This window comes from Thamnophis elegans, chromosome 14, assembly GCF_009769535.1.
Source record: "Thamnophis elegans isolate rThaEle1 chromosome 14, rThaEle1.pri, whole genome shotgun sequence".
In the NCBI taxonomy this organism is placed as follows: Eukaryota; Metazoa; Chordata; class Lepidosauria; order Squamata; family Colubridae; genus Thamnophis; species Thamnophis elegans.
The window spans coordinates 6227031-6241496 of NC_045554.1; the positions used below are offsets into that span (position 1 = coordinate 6227031).

The 14466-nt window shown below is 48.7% G+C and overlaps 1 protein-coding gene across 2 annotated transcripts in view; it reads left to right on the forward strand.

Moving 5' to 3' along the window:
* Positions 1-8381, forward strand: part of USP42 (ubiquitin specific peptidase 42) — a 41770-nt gene extending 33389 nt beyond the window's left edge. Inside the window, exons 15-17 of one of the 2 annotated variants that reach the window (XM_032231203.1) lie at positions 2019-3344; positions 6111-6439; positions 7387-8381. In XM_032231203.1, the coding sequence (XP_032087094.1) occupies positions 2019-3344; positions 6111-6439; positions 7387-7430 (1699 nt within the window). In that variant the 3' untranslated portion in view covers positions 7431-8381. The remainder of the gene's footprint in view (positions 1-2018; positions 3345-6110; positions 6440-7386) is intronic. The other variant, XM_032231204.1, reaches the window with a different exon arrangement.
* Positions 8382-14466: the final 6085 nt, after the last annotated feature.

A 14466-nucleotide genomic window follows, 5' to 3' on the forward strand; every position in this document is an offset into this window, starting at 1 on the left:
TCCTTGGACTGACCATTATGAAAAAATCTTACCTGGGCCTGATTGGGCGATGAGATACAGCTAAGGGAGGGAAAAGGTGAACTTAGGGATTTCGACGCGCGATTCTCAGTTCTGGCTTTTCATTACTGTAAGGCAGTTCTAATACAGTGTTTCTCAACCTTGGCAACTTGAAGATGTCCGGACTTCAACTCCCAGAATTCCCCAGCCAGCGAATGCTGGCTGGGGAATTCTGGGAGTTGAAGTCCGGACATCTTCAAGTTGCCAAGGTTGAGAAACACTGTTCTAATAAAACTATACCTTTCTCAACTGATGCAGCCAAGGCAAATTTCTGTTTAGAGCAGGGGTGTCAAACTCTTATTTCATTGAGGACCGCATCAGACTTGTGTTTGATCTCAGTGGGGCGGGCGTAGCCAGCTTGACATCACTCGTGTCGTGGGCACCTGTGGTGGCCTGAGCGTTCTGCCATTGAAAGGGGGGTTCCCGAGTTTCGTTTCCGGCTGCAATGGCCTCCTGCATCTGTCAGGTTTCTGAAAGATGCCCTAATTAATTCATGAGCCTCGAGCCAAGTTTCAAAAGAAAAACCAGTCATTTATTAGGAACACCAACTCGGCAATACCCCATTGCAATCAGATCTAACCTCATTTGAATTATGGCTGAGCTTTACCCCTGTTCCTTCCCTCCCCTCAGTCTGTGTCATAAATCACATTCTCCAACGAGGTGCATGCCTCACAAATCCGCTGCATTAATCTGAGATCCGACTCTTGCCGAAGGTATGCGTGGAATGTGCTCCCCCCCCCCATTCCTTACCAAGGCAACTTATTACAACATGCCAATGCTTTATGAGTTGACAGCAAACTGTCTGCAAACAAAAATGGAGATTGGAAGGTCCGCCCACGGTCCTCTCAAGCTCTGTTTTTGGTAGCAGAGGCACCGCTAACCGGCTCCAGCTCCCGGGCCTTGAGTTTGACACCCCTGGTTTAGAGATATTTTTCTTTATATAAAGTTTTTTTTATTTTTTCATTTTCATCACATATAACCTACATAGCCAACATCATATTGTATTATTAAATGTTTACATCGATTCATCTTACCATCAACTCCCAAAATCAATTATTGGCTCTTCTGCTCTCCATACACTGTATTTGTACCTTATCCATCACTTTCTTCTCCCTCTCTCCTCCTCCTCCCTACCTCCTTTCTTCCCTCTGTCATTCTTCTTTCCTCTACTTCCCCTTCCTCTCTCCTTTCCTCTCTCCCCTTTCCACTCCTCCTTTCTCCCCTCCTCTTCCCCCCTGCCCTCTCTCCTATCCCTCTCTCCTTCCCTTAACCTCTCTCCTCTACTTCCCACTCCTCATTTCTCTCCTCCTCTCCCCTCCTTGCCCTCTCTTCTATCCCTTTCTTCTTCCCTTAACCTCTCTCCTCTACTTCCCACTCCTCATCTCATTTACTTGGTGTATTTCAGTCTCTGAGCAAGCTCCATTTTATGTTGATGGTATTTATAGTTCCTTTTCAATGTACATATTTAGTTTTAACAAGTATTCTCCTTTAAAAAAAAATAGAACAAAAAAGTATACATATATAGTCATTGTGCTTTTAAATCCTCCCCCCCCCCCCCAGCCTAATTTTGGCCGAGATGTTGGACCTGGTTACAATTACCAGCTATTTTCGTCATTATCTTTATATAATTATACATCCTTACATGCCCCCCACTTTGTGATTCTGTCTTTAAATCTCAATAGTTTCCCATTGTAGGTGTATTTCATGTTCCCTCTCCATTTTTCCATATCTTGGATTAGATTACCCTTAATTGTGTATAAATCCTCGCTGTTCAATGTTCATTACAAATCCCTTAGTCTATTATATAGAATAGCAAGTGGTAAACATCTCACTTTATTCATCATCTTAAAAGTTCTATATATGTCCATGTTTCATATATTTTAACCCATGCTTAGTTTAGAGAGATTTAAGTGGTGGCAGACCTAACATCCATCTTGTCATCTCTTTCTCTTCTTGACCAGCAGCGCTCCCGAACCAGAAAAACCAACGGCCGAAGACACCTCCGAAAAGGCCCCCGGTGCCCTTCCCAACAATATCCCATGCCCCGTATCACCTTTGGACCCCAACGTCACTCCAGTCCCCAAGGACCCTTGTGAAAGGATTGCCCAGACAGAAGATGGACCGCTTGAAAACGACCGGCAGCACAGTTCCTCGGGGACAGAGGAAGTGGCCTCCCCAGGAGAAGGAGACAGTCAAAGCCTTCCTGAAAAGGCCGGGGTATCCAAAGATGAGAAAGCAGCCTCGGCGAAGAGCCCTGAACCCACTGAAGGACAGGCAGGATTGCCAGAAAAAGACGCCCAGAGTCCCGAAATGAGGTTGGACGGTGAACTTAGGCCCCCCCAAAAGCTAAAGACCCTCCTTCAGGCAGCTGAGACGGGTCCGGAAAGACAGGGCAGCCCTCCGGGCAATAAGGACACCCCGTGTGCCGAGAATTCTCCCCTTCCCCAACCCAAAACTCTTGCCGAGAGCCAGTGTTCAAAGACGGAAAGCAAACCGGCGGACGGCGGCGAGCCGATCCGAAGGACCCTCGAAAAGCCGAGCTCGAGATTCTCCCCGAAGGAAAAAGCCCACAATTGCAAAAAAGCCGACCAAGAATATTATCGTCCTAAAAGGAAGCGTTCTGAAACCGAGGAAGAGGAAGAGGAGGAGGAGGAAGCAGACGGGGCGGGCGGGCGGAGCCAAACCGACGGACACTGCAGCAAGCAGAGGTGCGCTTACAGTAGAGAGCGGGGAAAGCAGCAGGAGCAGCCCCGACGGGAATATCACAGCACCGGCTACTACAGGTTCCCGGGCAGTCCCGATCCCGCCAGGAGTTTGGGCAAGTACCCTCCCTACAGATCCCGCAGCAGGGGCCAAACGGACTCTGAACGGAGCAGGCCCAGTTACGGGAAAGGAGGCGAGCGGTTGTGGAGCAGGGAGCGGTACTACCAGGAAACGCTGAGGAGGTGGGACGTGTGCCGGTCGTACAGTTACTACTACTCGGCTTCCCACCTGCCCCGGCATAACCAGGAGAGGAAGCCGACGCATTCCGAGAGAGACTATAGCAAATCGAGTCATGTTTACAGTAGCCCCTATAATAAGTACGATTATTACAAAAGCCGTTTGAGCCACAACCCCGAGAGGAAGAGGCGTTTTTCCCCGAGCCCCGAGGCCAACGACTGTGCCCCCGAAAAGAAACACCCCAAAATCTTGCCAGACCCTTCTCTCGACGAACAAAAGGGACGGAAGCGGAAGAAGTCGAAGAAGAAGAAAAAGTTAAAAGATAAACACAAGGAGAAAGAGGCCAGGTGAGCAAAAGACGGCGGGAGCCTGGGTTGTAAACAGGGTTTTATATACACGGTATGGTTTCTGAAATTGGTCACCGGTGTCCCAATCCTTCCTTTCCCTACCTTCTGCCCCCCCTTCCACCTCCCGCCCCTCAAAAAAAGGCTGAAAGATTTCAGGAGCTTGATTTCTTTTAAAGCTGAAAGACCTAGGCTTCCCCCAAAAGCCCGAAGCAGGTTCCTGGTCCCAACAAAACCCCTTTTATTAAACGAATGTGAATTCCTCCCATTCACATTCAGCAAGGCCCCTGCAAACAGTCTTTCAAAGGGGAAGTTATGACCACAGACCTTATCTATCTTGGAAAGCCGCCATGTCAATATTTTCCAAATGAGGCGCTGTGCAAGGAAAGACTTGGGCACAGAGTCTCTGAGATTCACGGACAGATCTTCACACTCCTGAAATGAATCTGAATGAATGAATTGTTTCCTGCAAAAGCCCCCTCCCTTTTCGCTCCTCTTTTATGTCCTATGGGAGGGGCCATTCACCTTCCACCTGTGGCTTTACTCCCAAGTACGCCCTGATTTCTGAGCTGCTGTTGTCTTCTGGCAGCTCTGTGCATGCGCACACTGGGAACAGGCTCCAGCTGTTCCTCTGCCTCACTGCTGTCTAACTCCAAAGGCAGCTGAGAACTGCCAGACGGCCTCGGCCCCCTCTCTGCCTCTGACACAGAGCCCTCATCAGAGCCTTCCCCAGACTCCAGGACTGGCCCATGTTCCTCCCCAACCCTCCTCACTGTCTGACTGCTGCCAGCTCCGCTGGCGGGCCACAACAGATGCCCCGTGACCTACCTCTCAATGAATGCAGCTGAAGACAGCTTCACGACATGGGCGTGAATTGGTGCGGTATGAGAGTTGTGGTTGAAATGTATGGATTGATAGAACAGCCCGTCACCCTGATCCTTTCTTTTAGCCCTAGTTCCTTGTCTGCCATATGGGTAGCACAGCAATCTTCGCCCCGTGCTTTCTGGGGTGGCCGAAAGCGTGACTCATTGAATGACTCAGTAAATGGCCCCATGAATGACTCAAAGACACAGGAATGTCCTCTTCGGTCAAGTCACAAGGACAGCCGGTACGTCCTGTCCTATAGTGGTAACGTTCTCTCTGTTCCAACCGAGGCTTCCCGAGAGCATGAAGCCAACTCGTCCCGACAAAAAACCCTTTTATTAATTGACTGAATTCTGCTCCTTCGCATCCAGCAAAGTCTTTCAAAGGAGGATTTACAGTCACAGACCTCATCTGGCTTGGAGAGCTGCCAGGCCGATCTCTGCAAAACTTGGCAAGGAGTCTTGAAGAGTCACAACCAATGAAGCAAACTAATGGTCTCCTGCAAACTCCACTCCCCTTTCGCTCCTCTTTTATTACCTATGGGAGGGGCCATTCACCGTCCATCTATGGCCTTACTCCCAAGTTGACCCCTGTTCTTTAGCTGCTCCCTTCGTCTGGCAACTCTGCGCATGCGCACACTGGGAACAGGCTCCAGCTGTTCCTCTGCCTCACTGATGTCTGACTCCGAAGGCAGCTGATAACTGGCATATGGCCCTGGCCCCCTCTCTGCCTCCGACACAGAGCCCTCATCGGAGCCTTCCCCAAGCTCCAGGACTGGCCCATCTTCCTCCCCAACCTCCTCACTGTCCGAATCTGCTGCCAGCTAGGCTGCAACACTCTCTAAGCCAGCCCGCATTTATAATTATGTATTAAATTTGTCCCAGCCACCCAACTCCAATTGAGGTTTAGAAGCATGGCAGAATCCTTTCTCTTTCAGTACTTTATGCAGTGGTCAGAGTGCAGTATACGCAGGCTACTTCTGCTGATTGCTGGCTGCTTGCAATTTGGGCAGTTCGAATCTCACCAGGCTCAAGGTTGACTCAGCCTTCCATCCTTTTGGTGGTCCATAGAAAAATTATTTGCATTTTTATACTGCAGTAAATCAGGGGTCCTCAAACTACGGCCCCTGGGCTGGATACATGCAATGAACGCTTGTGTTGCTGCAGAGAGTCTCCCCCTTCGGGGGTCTTTTTGTGCAGGTCGGAGGAGGGCAGAAATACCAACTCGGGGTCTGCTTCAGCCTCCTGGTGGGGGGCTTTGGGCGAAGGCTGGAGGGAAGCACCGCTGGTGGCGAAGAGCCGGAGAGCCTCGTTCCGGTGGGACTGCATCCTGGCTTGGAACTGGCTGACCATCTCAGCCCGCTGAGCCTCCAGGCGCCGGCACCTGGCCTTGCACTCATGCAGGTCTTCCCTCTGCTTGGAAAGCCCATGTTCGTAGTCCTCAGTGAGGAGCTTCTGCTGAGCCTCCTTCTCGGCCAGATCCAATTTGAACCGAGCTCTTTGGCCAACTCTTTCTCACAGTGGCTGCTTAGCTCCAGCAACTGCTTCCTGTTGGGGCCCTAAGGAGCCCGGGCGGGCAAGAGAGGAGGGGCTGGGAGAGGAGGGACAAGTAGAGACTGTAGAGGTGACCGTGAGTGACATCAAGTTGGCCACCCCCACCCAGTCACATGACCACCTAGCTGAGCCCAGTCAGCCCGTCATTAGGCAGATCATATTAATTGTCTGCTGGATTTTAAATGATGAATGTGGTGGTTCCCCTGAGGTCCGAAAGGTTGGGGATCTCTGGACTAGAAGACCTCTGAGGTCCCTTCCAACACTGCTATTCTCTATTCTGTAAAAGAGCAGCCTAGCTTCCCCCCCCCCCCCCCAACCTCCTCTGATTTTCCCGGCCTTTGCACTCCTTCAGGTATCGCCAGGATTCTGACCCATCTCCCTCCAACTCTGAGGCCGAGACCCACAAACACAAACACAAGAAGAAGAAGAAGAAGAAAAAGAAGCGGGCCAGGAAATCGGAAGAGGGCGACGAGGCCTCCGCCCCTTCCCTCCCCAAGCCAGCCGCCCCGCAGCAGGTCAAGGATTTCAAAAACTGGGAGACGCCCAAATCATCTTCCGAGGCTTGTCGGAAACACAGCCCCACATCCTGCAAGGAAACCCCTTCCGCTGTTTGGCGGAAAGCAGAATCCCTTGAAAGGAGTAACAGGGATGGCTTCCACCCACAGAGGGATCACAACAGTGGTGAGTACGGGACCTGATCTGTCGGGGCGGGCGATCCTGCTCGGATGCTCGGAGAATCGTAGAGTTGGAAAAAGTCCAAGGCGCACCATCCGGTCTTTCACAAACTGGGCAATTTTTAAGATGGGTGGACTTCTCTTAACACCTAGAATTGCTGTATTTTTCAGAGTATAAGACGCTCCGAAGTATAAGACGCAGCTAGTTTTTGGGGAAGAAAACAAGAAAAAATCTGCCTCTGCCTCCCAGCAATTTGCCTCCTTTTTATTTCTATTCTATTCTTTTCTTTCCTTTCTATTTATGTTCTATCCTTTCCTTCTCTTCCCTTTCTCCTTTCCTTTCTATTTATATTCTATTGTTTCCTTTCTCCTCCTTCCTTACTCCTTTTCCTTTCTATTTATATTCTATTCTATCCTTTCCTTCCATTTCTCCTTTCCTTTCTATTTATATTCTATTCTTTCCTTTCTTCTTCTTCCTTTCTCCTTTCCTTTCTTTTCCTTTCTATTTATATTCTATTCTACTTACTCTACTCTACTCTACTCTGTTCTAAAAAGTGTCAGGCTATTAAAACCTCTAGGCCCAGGATGTCAAACTCGATTTCATTGAGGGCTGCGTTAGGGTTGTGTTTGACCTGACATAGCGTAGCCAGGGGGCGTGGCCAGCATGATGTCGCTTGTGTCCGGGGAGGGGGGGGTTGTGTGAAGCACTCTGCCACCTGGAACGGTCCCCTGCAACCCTTTGCCAATGAAAACGGAGCTCAGGAGGGCCAAACACAGCTCTCGTGAGCTCCGTTTTCGCTGGCCGAAGCCCCGCGGGCTAATCCTTTGCTATTTCCACGGTGGCTCCGCGGGCCAGATCCAAGCACCCCATGGGCCGAATCCAGGCCCTGAGTTTGACTCCCCTCCTCTAGGCCTCAAGTTTCCCCAAATAACATTGTCGTCTTTTCTTTTCAGATCCGGAATGTCCGTTGGAAGTCCAGCTTATAGTGTATTTATAAACCGAGGGGGCCCCCTGAAAAAAAACCCTAAAAACTCTTTAATATTCATAATTGGTGCTTCAGAAAAATACTGTACAGGATTTTATCATTGAAGAAAGCCCCTCTTCCTCCTCCTCCTCTTCTTCTTCTTTTTTTTAGTTTTTACCTTGAGTCTTTCTTCTTTTTAAAAAAAAAAAAAATTCTCCGCGATTCCCCCAAACACAACAAGAGGACGGACACCTCCTTACAGAACATTGCAACCAACCTCCCCGATCCCCCGGGGATCACCGTGAGAAAGAACGCCCTGGATCCGAACATCTCAAAAATGCTGCTGCTTCGTTCCACCACTCAGGTTGAATATGTTTATATATTGTCCACGTGATGTTTGCCTCCCGAGTCGAACCTTGTTTGCCGCGCGGGGGCCAGGAACCTTCCCGAATTTAAGCAAGCCTGCAACTGATAAGTGTCTATTTAATTTAATTATTTAAAACATTTCACGGGCAACTTGGATGTTTGCGAGAGAGAGAGAGAGGAAGAAAAGAGAGAGAGAAAGAGAGAGAGAGAGCGCCTCGGGTTTTTTCTTTCCTTCCGATGTCTGCTACTAGAAACTCCCACGTCAATTTTTCCTCCCGTTGGGATTCCCGTCTTTGGACTTTTGTGAACTGCGTGCCGTTCAGACGCTTGGCCGTGTTATTTTTGTTTTTTGTTTTCTTTTGAATGTATCGTGGGACGTGTCCGAAGATTGCTCGACGAGTCCGAGGACGGGAGATTGCAGAGGGTTTGAGCAGCCCGTGCATTGTGGGGAAAGGCTTCCGCGTCCGTTTTCCCCCACTCGAGTGTCTCCTTCTGTGGGTGTTTTTCTTCACCCAACCTTTGCAGGATATGCGCCTTCCGGAACCGTCACCTGCGAAAGCCACTCCTTTCGTATTTCTGGCCCTATCCTTCCTTTTCTGCTTTTCTTCCCATCCTCTGCCTGGCCTTGGGCATCTTCTTAACCTCTCTCGCAGAGTTATTATATCGCTCAGGTTGTCCTGTATCTGGACTTCTAGCCTGCCCCCAGAAGTAAGCGAGGAAAAACAGATGCCGGGATCTCTAGTATCCGCCTGGAGAGGAGCCGTTTCCATTTTTATTTTTTAAAAAATCCGCCTCAGTTTTTTACTGCATTAATTTTTCAATGTAGCGATGTACGTCCTGACTGATCTCGGCTGCCTGGTTCTCGATTTCCTTCCAAGTTTCTAGTTACAGACAACGTTCATACTGTGATTTCTTTCTCTTTGTTTCTTTTTTTTTAATTTTTATTATTATTTTTTTAATGATGAAATGCTATCAAACTGTGATACACTTAATTCACTGGTCCTGCATCAGGAGACAAGAGTGGGGAAAACTGTATTAAATACAGTTCATCTGAATAATCTGTCTGATTTATACAAGCTGCGTTGTTCAGAGATGTCTATAAAGTTTGATCTTTGTTTTTTTAAAGATAAAAAAGCACTTACCCCACTTGTAAATATATGGCATGTAAAATTTATATAGTATATAAATCCGAGAAATCAAATCAAACAATGTTTCTGTTGTTAGTTCAGTTATATCTGGCTGTAGCTGATGGGTATAAACTACAGGTTGCCGTTGACTTACGTCCCACAATTGAGCCCAAAATTTATGTTGCTAAGTGTTCTGTTAACATCCAGCAAAGTCTTTCAAGAGAGGATTTACAATCACAGACCTTATCTGGCTTGGAGAGCTGCCAGGACAATCTCTGCAGAACTTGGCAAGGAGCCTCGGAGAGTCACGAACCAATTAAGCGAACTCCACTCCCCTTTCGCTCCTCTTTTATCTCCTCTGGGAGGGCCATTCATTGTCCACCTATGGCCTTCCTCCCAAGTCGACCCCTGTTCTTTAGCTCTTCCCTTCGTCTGGCAGCTCTGCACATGCGCACACTGGGAACAGGCTCCAGCTGTTCCTCTGCCTCACTGATGTCTGACTCTGAAGGCAGCTGATAACAGGCATATGGCCCTGGCCCCCTCTCTGCCTCCCACACGGAGCCCTCATCAGAGCCTTCTCCAGACTCCAGAGCTGGCCCAAGTTCCTCCCCAACCTCCTCACTGTCCGAGTCTGCTGCCAGCTCCCATGGCCACTGGCGGGGCACAACATTAAGTGCAAATTTTGTTAAGTCAGCTTTGCCATGTCTTGGCTTTTCTTGCCACCACTGTTAAGTGGATCCCTGCAATTGTTAAGCTAGTAGCCCAGTTGTTAAGTGAATCTGGTTTCCGCATTGACTTGTCTTGTCAGAAGGTCGCAAAAGTGGGTTGATCATGTGACTCCGGGACACTGCCACCGTCATAAATGTGAGTCAGTTTTCAAGCCTCCCAATGTAAATCCCGTGACCGTGGGAATGGCTGCAGTGGTCATAAGTGTGAAAAATGGTCGTAAGTCACTCTGAACGGTCACTAAACCAGCTGTTGCTGAAATACAGAACTATCTGTATTTCAGCCCAAATGATTTGACGGCGAGGTGTGCCTAACCAGGTGTTGGTTGGATTGCAATTCCCGGGAAGATCTCAATTACTCTTCTTTATCAGTAGCGTAGCATTGAAGCAGAAATATTACAGGTAATCCACAAGTTACGACCGCAATAGAAACCAGGATTTTGGTGGCTAGACAAGGTGGTTTTTAACTGAGTCAAGGCCAGTTTTACAAATGTGAGCCACAGTTGTTAAGTGGGCCGTGTAGATGTTAAGCCAAGGTGGCTTCCCACATTGAGAAGTTGCAGTTGGCTTTCACATGAGTCTAAGATGCTATAACCTCCCTTCCTTCCTTCCTGCCTCCCTCTCCTTCCTTCCCCCTATCTCTCTTTCCCCCTCCCTCCTTCCTTCCTTCCCCCTCCCTCTCTTCACTCCTTCCCTCCCTATCTTTTTCCTTCCCCTATGTCTCCTTCCTTCCCTCCCTTCCTCTCCTTCCTTCCCCTACATTTCCTCCCTCCCTTCCTTCCCTACCTATCCTTCCTTCCCCCTCCTTCTTCTCACACCTTCCCTCCCTATCTCTTTTTCCTTCCCCTGTCTCCTTCCTCCCTTCCTTTCCTTCCTTCCCCTATATTTCCTCCCTCCCTCCCTTCCCTCCTACCTCTCCTTCCTTCCCCCTGCATGTCCTCCTTCTCCCTACCTCCTTCCTTCCCCCTCCCTCCCTCCCTCCCTATGTCTCCTTCCTCCTTCCTTCCCCTATGTCTTCCTTCCTTCCCTCCCTTCCTCTCCTTCCTTCCCCTACATTTCCTCCCTTCCTTCCCTCCTATCTCTCCTTCCTCCCTCCCTTCTCCCTTCCCCCTCCCTCTCCTTCCTTCCCCCTGCATCTCCTTTCCCCTACCTACCTCCTTCCTTCCTTCCCCCTCCCTATCTCTCCTTCCTTCCTTCCCCTACATTTCCTGCCTCCTTCCTCCCTTCCTTCCCCTACATTTCCTCCCTCCTTCCTCCCTCTCCTTCTTCTCCCTCTTCTTCCTCCCCTCCTCCCTCCCTCTCCTCCCTTCCTCATAGAAGTTGGGTATGCGGTAAGCGTTCTGCTTCCTGTTCTTTGCTGTTGCCATACCCATAAAATGGTATCCATTTCCACCATCCCTCCTCCCCCCCCCCCACCAAAAAGAATAATATTCAGCCTGCTAAATATATCAAATTGGGCTTAAGTCTCTTCTAACATGTTGGTTGCCAATTGCCCCAAATTTAAACCACACAACCGGGGAGGCCACAACTGATGTACAAAAACTCCCATTTTTTTCCCCACGTGCCCTTCTCAACTTCAAACAGGTCGCTAAACGGTGGTACGTCAAGTGCGTGTTTTCCGGAATTTTGGACCGCCTTCCTCAAATTGAGTTTCAACGTCGAGATCTCAACCATCACCCCCCCGTCGTCTCAGTGAGGTTTGAAAGCAGCCATACGAGATCGGGCCACGATGGATAAGGAATTATATTGTGCACTTTATTGATAACCAAGCACCCGGTCCATACACAGATGTACACTATATACAAGCTAGTTTACATTTAGTGGTTAAGAAATATTGTACAAGAAAATAGAACTGGTGGAATTAACAAACTCTCATTTGCAATACCTGGCTGGGAGAAGAAGAAGAAATTGCCTGCACAAATGGAAAGCTGTACTGTCCCTTCTCTCACTACTGCTGAGACGGTTTCAAAAACAACACGACGTGTGTGTCGCAAACGGTACGAGGGCATGATTGGTTGACAAAAGCACAATCGGCCAGGATTACATCCTAAGCCCGTGAACCCAACATTTCGGGCAGTTTAGGAACAGTGTTCTTCAACCGTTGCCACTTTTTAAGAGACTTGTGCACTTCAATTCCCAGAATTCCTCAGCAGGCCAGCCATGCTGGCTAGGGAATTCTGGGAGTTGAAGTCTGCCCCTCTTTAAAAGTTGCCATTGGCTCAACAGAATGGCCTCGGCTGTATCCCGCTTGATCACGGCCTCATTTTCAGCGGGCCACTAAATGTTGCCGAATTACGCCATGGAGGAGGGCCCTCGATTTGTGAACAATGGCTAGTCGGAAGCCAGCATTAAGCCTTCATCTGTTTGTCAAGGCTTTTTTCCAGCAAGCATACCTAGAAATATAGGTATTACCTTTGCAAACGTGTCTTTTTTTCCCCAAAAGTATGAACTCTTCCAAATGCTCTGAACCTTAAATGTGTTTTTTTTAATTTAGTACCACAAGTGGCGACCCACCTCGAAATCTTCAACTGAGCTTCCCAGCCCAAATTCCCTATTTAGTTTTGCACCCGTCAGGCCAGCTGAACCTAAAGTGCTATTGAATTCTCCAAAAATCCTTTGAAGACCACCCCCCCCAAAAAAGACCCAAACTATAAAGTTCCCACCGTTGTTAGGATAACAGGGACGAAAGGCAACCGAGGCAGAAGAGTGGCTGTCCGGACGACCACTAGATGGCAGCAGGGAACCAGCCAGTGGCAATGGTCATTCCAAGTTTTGTTGGCCACAAAGATGGCGCCAGGAGAAACGGCATTTCGCTTATCTTCTCGGCGAGGGGAGAGACGCGATGAAACCAGGAACATCAATAACTTTAAATCAGTATTTCTCAACATGGGCATCTTTTAAGATGTGTGAACTTCAACTCGGGTGAAATTCAGCAGGTTCTGACATGTTCTGGAGAACCGGTAGCAGAAATTTTGAGTAGTTCGGAGAACCAGCAAATATCACCTCTGGCTGGCCCGAGAGTGGGGTGGGAATGGAAATTTTGCAGTATCCCCTGGAGTGGGGTGGGAATGGAAATTTTGCAGTATCCCCTGGAGTGGGGAAGGAATTGAGATTTTGCAGTATCCTTCCCCTGGAGTGGGGAGGGAATGGGGATTTTGCAGCATCCTTCCCCTGGAGTGGGGAGGAAATGGAGATTTTGCAGTATCCTTCCCCTGGAGTGGGGAGGGAATGGGGATTTTGCAGTATCCTTCCCCTGGAGTGGGGAGGAAATGGAGATTTTGCAGTATCCTTCCCCTGGAATTGGGTGGGAATGGGGATTTTGCAGCATCCTTCCCCTGGGTGGGGAGGGAATGAAGATTTTGCAATATCCTTCCCCTGGAGTTGGGTGGGAATGGGATTTTGCAGTATCCTTCCCCTGGGATGGGGAGGGAATGGGGATTTTGCAATATCCTTCCCCTGGAGTGGGGAGGGAATGAGGATTTTGCAATATCCTTCCCCTGGAATGGGGAGGGAAAGGAAATTTTGCAGTATCCTTCCCCTGGAGTGGGGAGGGAATGGAGATTATGCAGTATCCTTCTCCTGGAGTCGGGAGGGAATGAAGATTTTGCAGTATCCTTCCCCCAGGAGTGGGGAGGGAATGGGTATTTTGCAGTATTTTTCCTCTGCCACACCCACCAAGCCACACAAAAAGAACAGATAGCAAAAAATGTGAATTTCACCACTGCTTGAACTCCCAGAATTCCCAAGCCAGCACCTAACCAATTCCCAGAATTCTCCATGCAGGCTGAGGCATTCCGGGAGTTGAGGTCCACACATCTTTTAAAAAATTGTCCAGGTTAAGAAAACAATCATTTAAATGAATGTTTTGCTTGAACTCCTCCCCAAAATAATCCGGGACAAACCAATAGAAGCATTCCATCTCAATCCTTCCAGGAAATCTTTGGAGATCTGTTTATTTCCCCGAGGCTGGCATCATAGAGTCTCGAAGCTTATCCCCCAAGTGATAAATAAAATGAAAAGCAGAGATCCTTAGGCAAATTCTTACAATATGACAGGGATTTGGGGAAAGGAGGAGGTTCAGCACCCGAAAAAAAATGGTTTGTAGTGGATATGCACTTACGCAACCTGTTCCTGCCCTCTTTCCGCCCCCCCCAATTGCACAGGATGGGACAGATTTATTTTTAATGATCCACCCTTCCATGCCATGTGTCTCACATTACAGTATTAGCTGATATCCCAGGACATACGGTCTCTGTGCGATCGGTAGGAGAAAACCAAGTTTCAACAGAATAACAAGAGTTGGAAGGGACCTTGGAAGGTCTTCTAGTCCAACTCCCTGCCCAAGCAGTAAACTTGCACCCTTTCAGACAAATGCCTTTCCAAAGAGCCGAGGTGGCGCAGTGGTTAGGGTGCAGTACTGCAGGCCACTTCAGCTGACTGCTATCTGCAGTTCAGTGGTTCAAATCTCACCGGCTCAGGGTTGACTCAGCCTTCCATCCTTCCGAGGTGGATGAAATGAGGACCCAGATTGTGGGGGCGATATGCTGACTCTGTAAACTGCTTAGAGAGGGCTGAAAGCCCTATGAAGCGGTATATAAGTCTCACTGCTATTGCTATTGCTTATCTCTTTTTTAAAATCCTCCAGTGATGGAGCCACCACAGCCTCTGCAGGCAAAGCTAATCCATTGAGTAACTCTTCTCAATTTCTCATTAGGAAATTTTCTTCTTGGTTCCAGGTTGCCTCTCTCCTTGATTAGTTTCCATCTGTTGTTTCTTGTCCTGCCTTCGGGTGCTGTGGAGAAGAGATTGACTCCCTTTCTTCTTTGGGGCAGCAAATACTGGAATACTGGG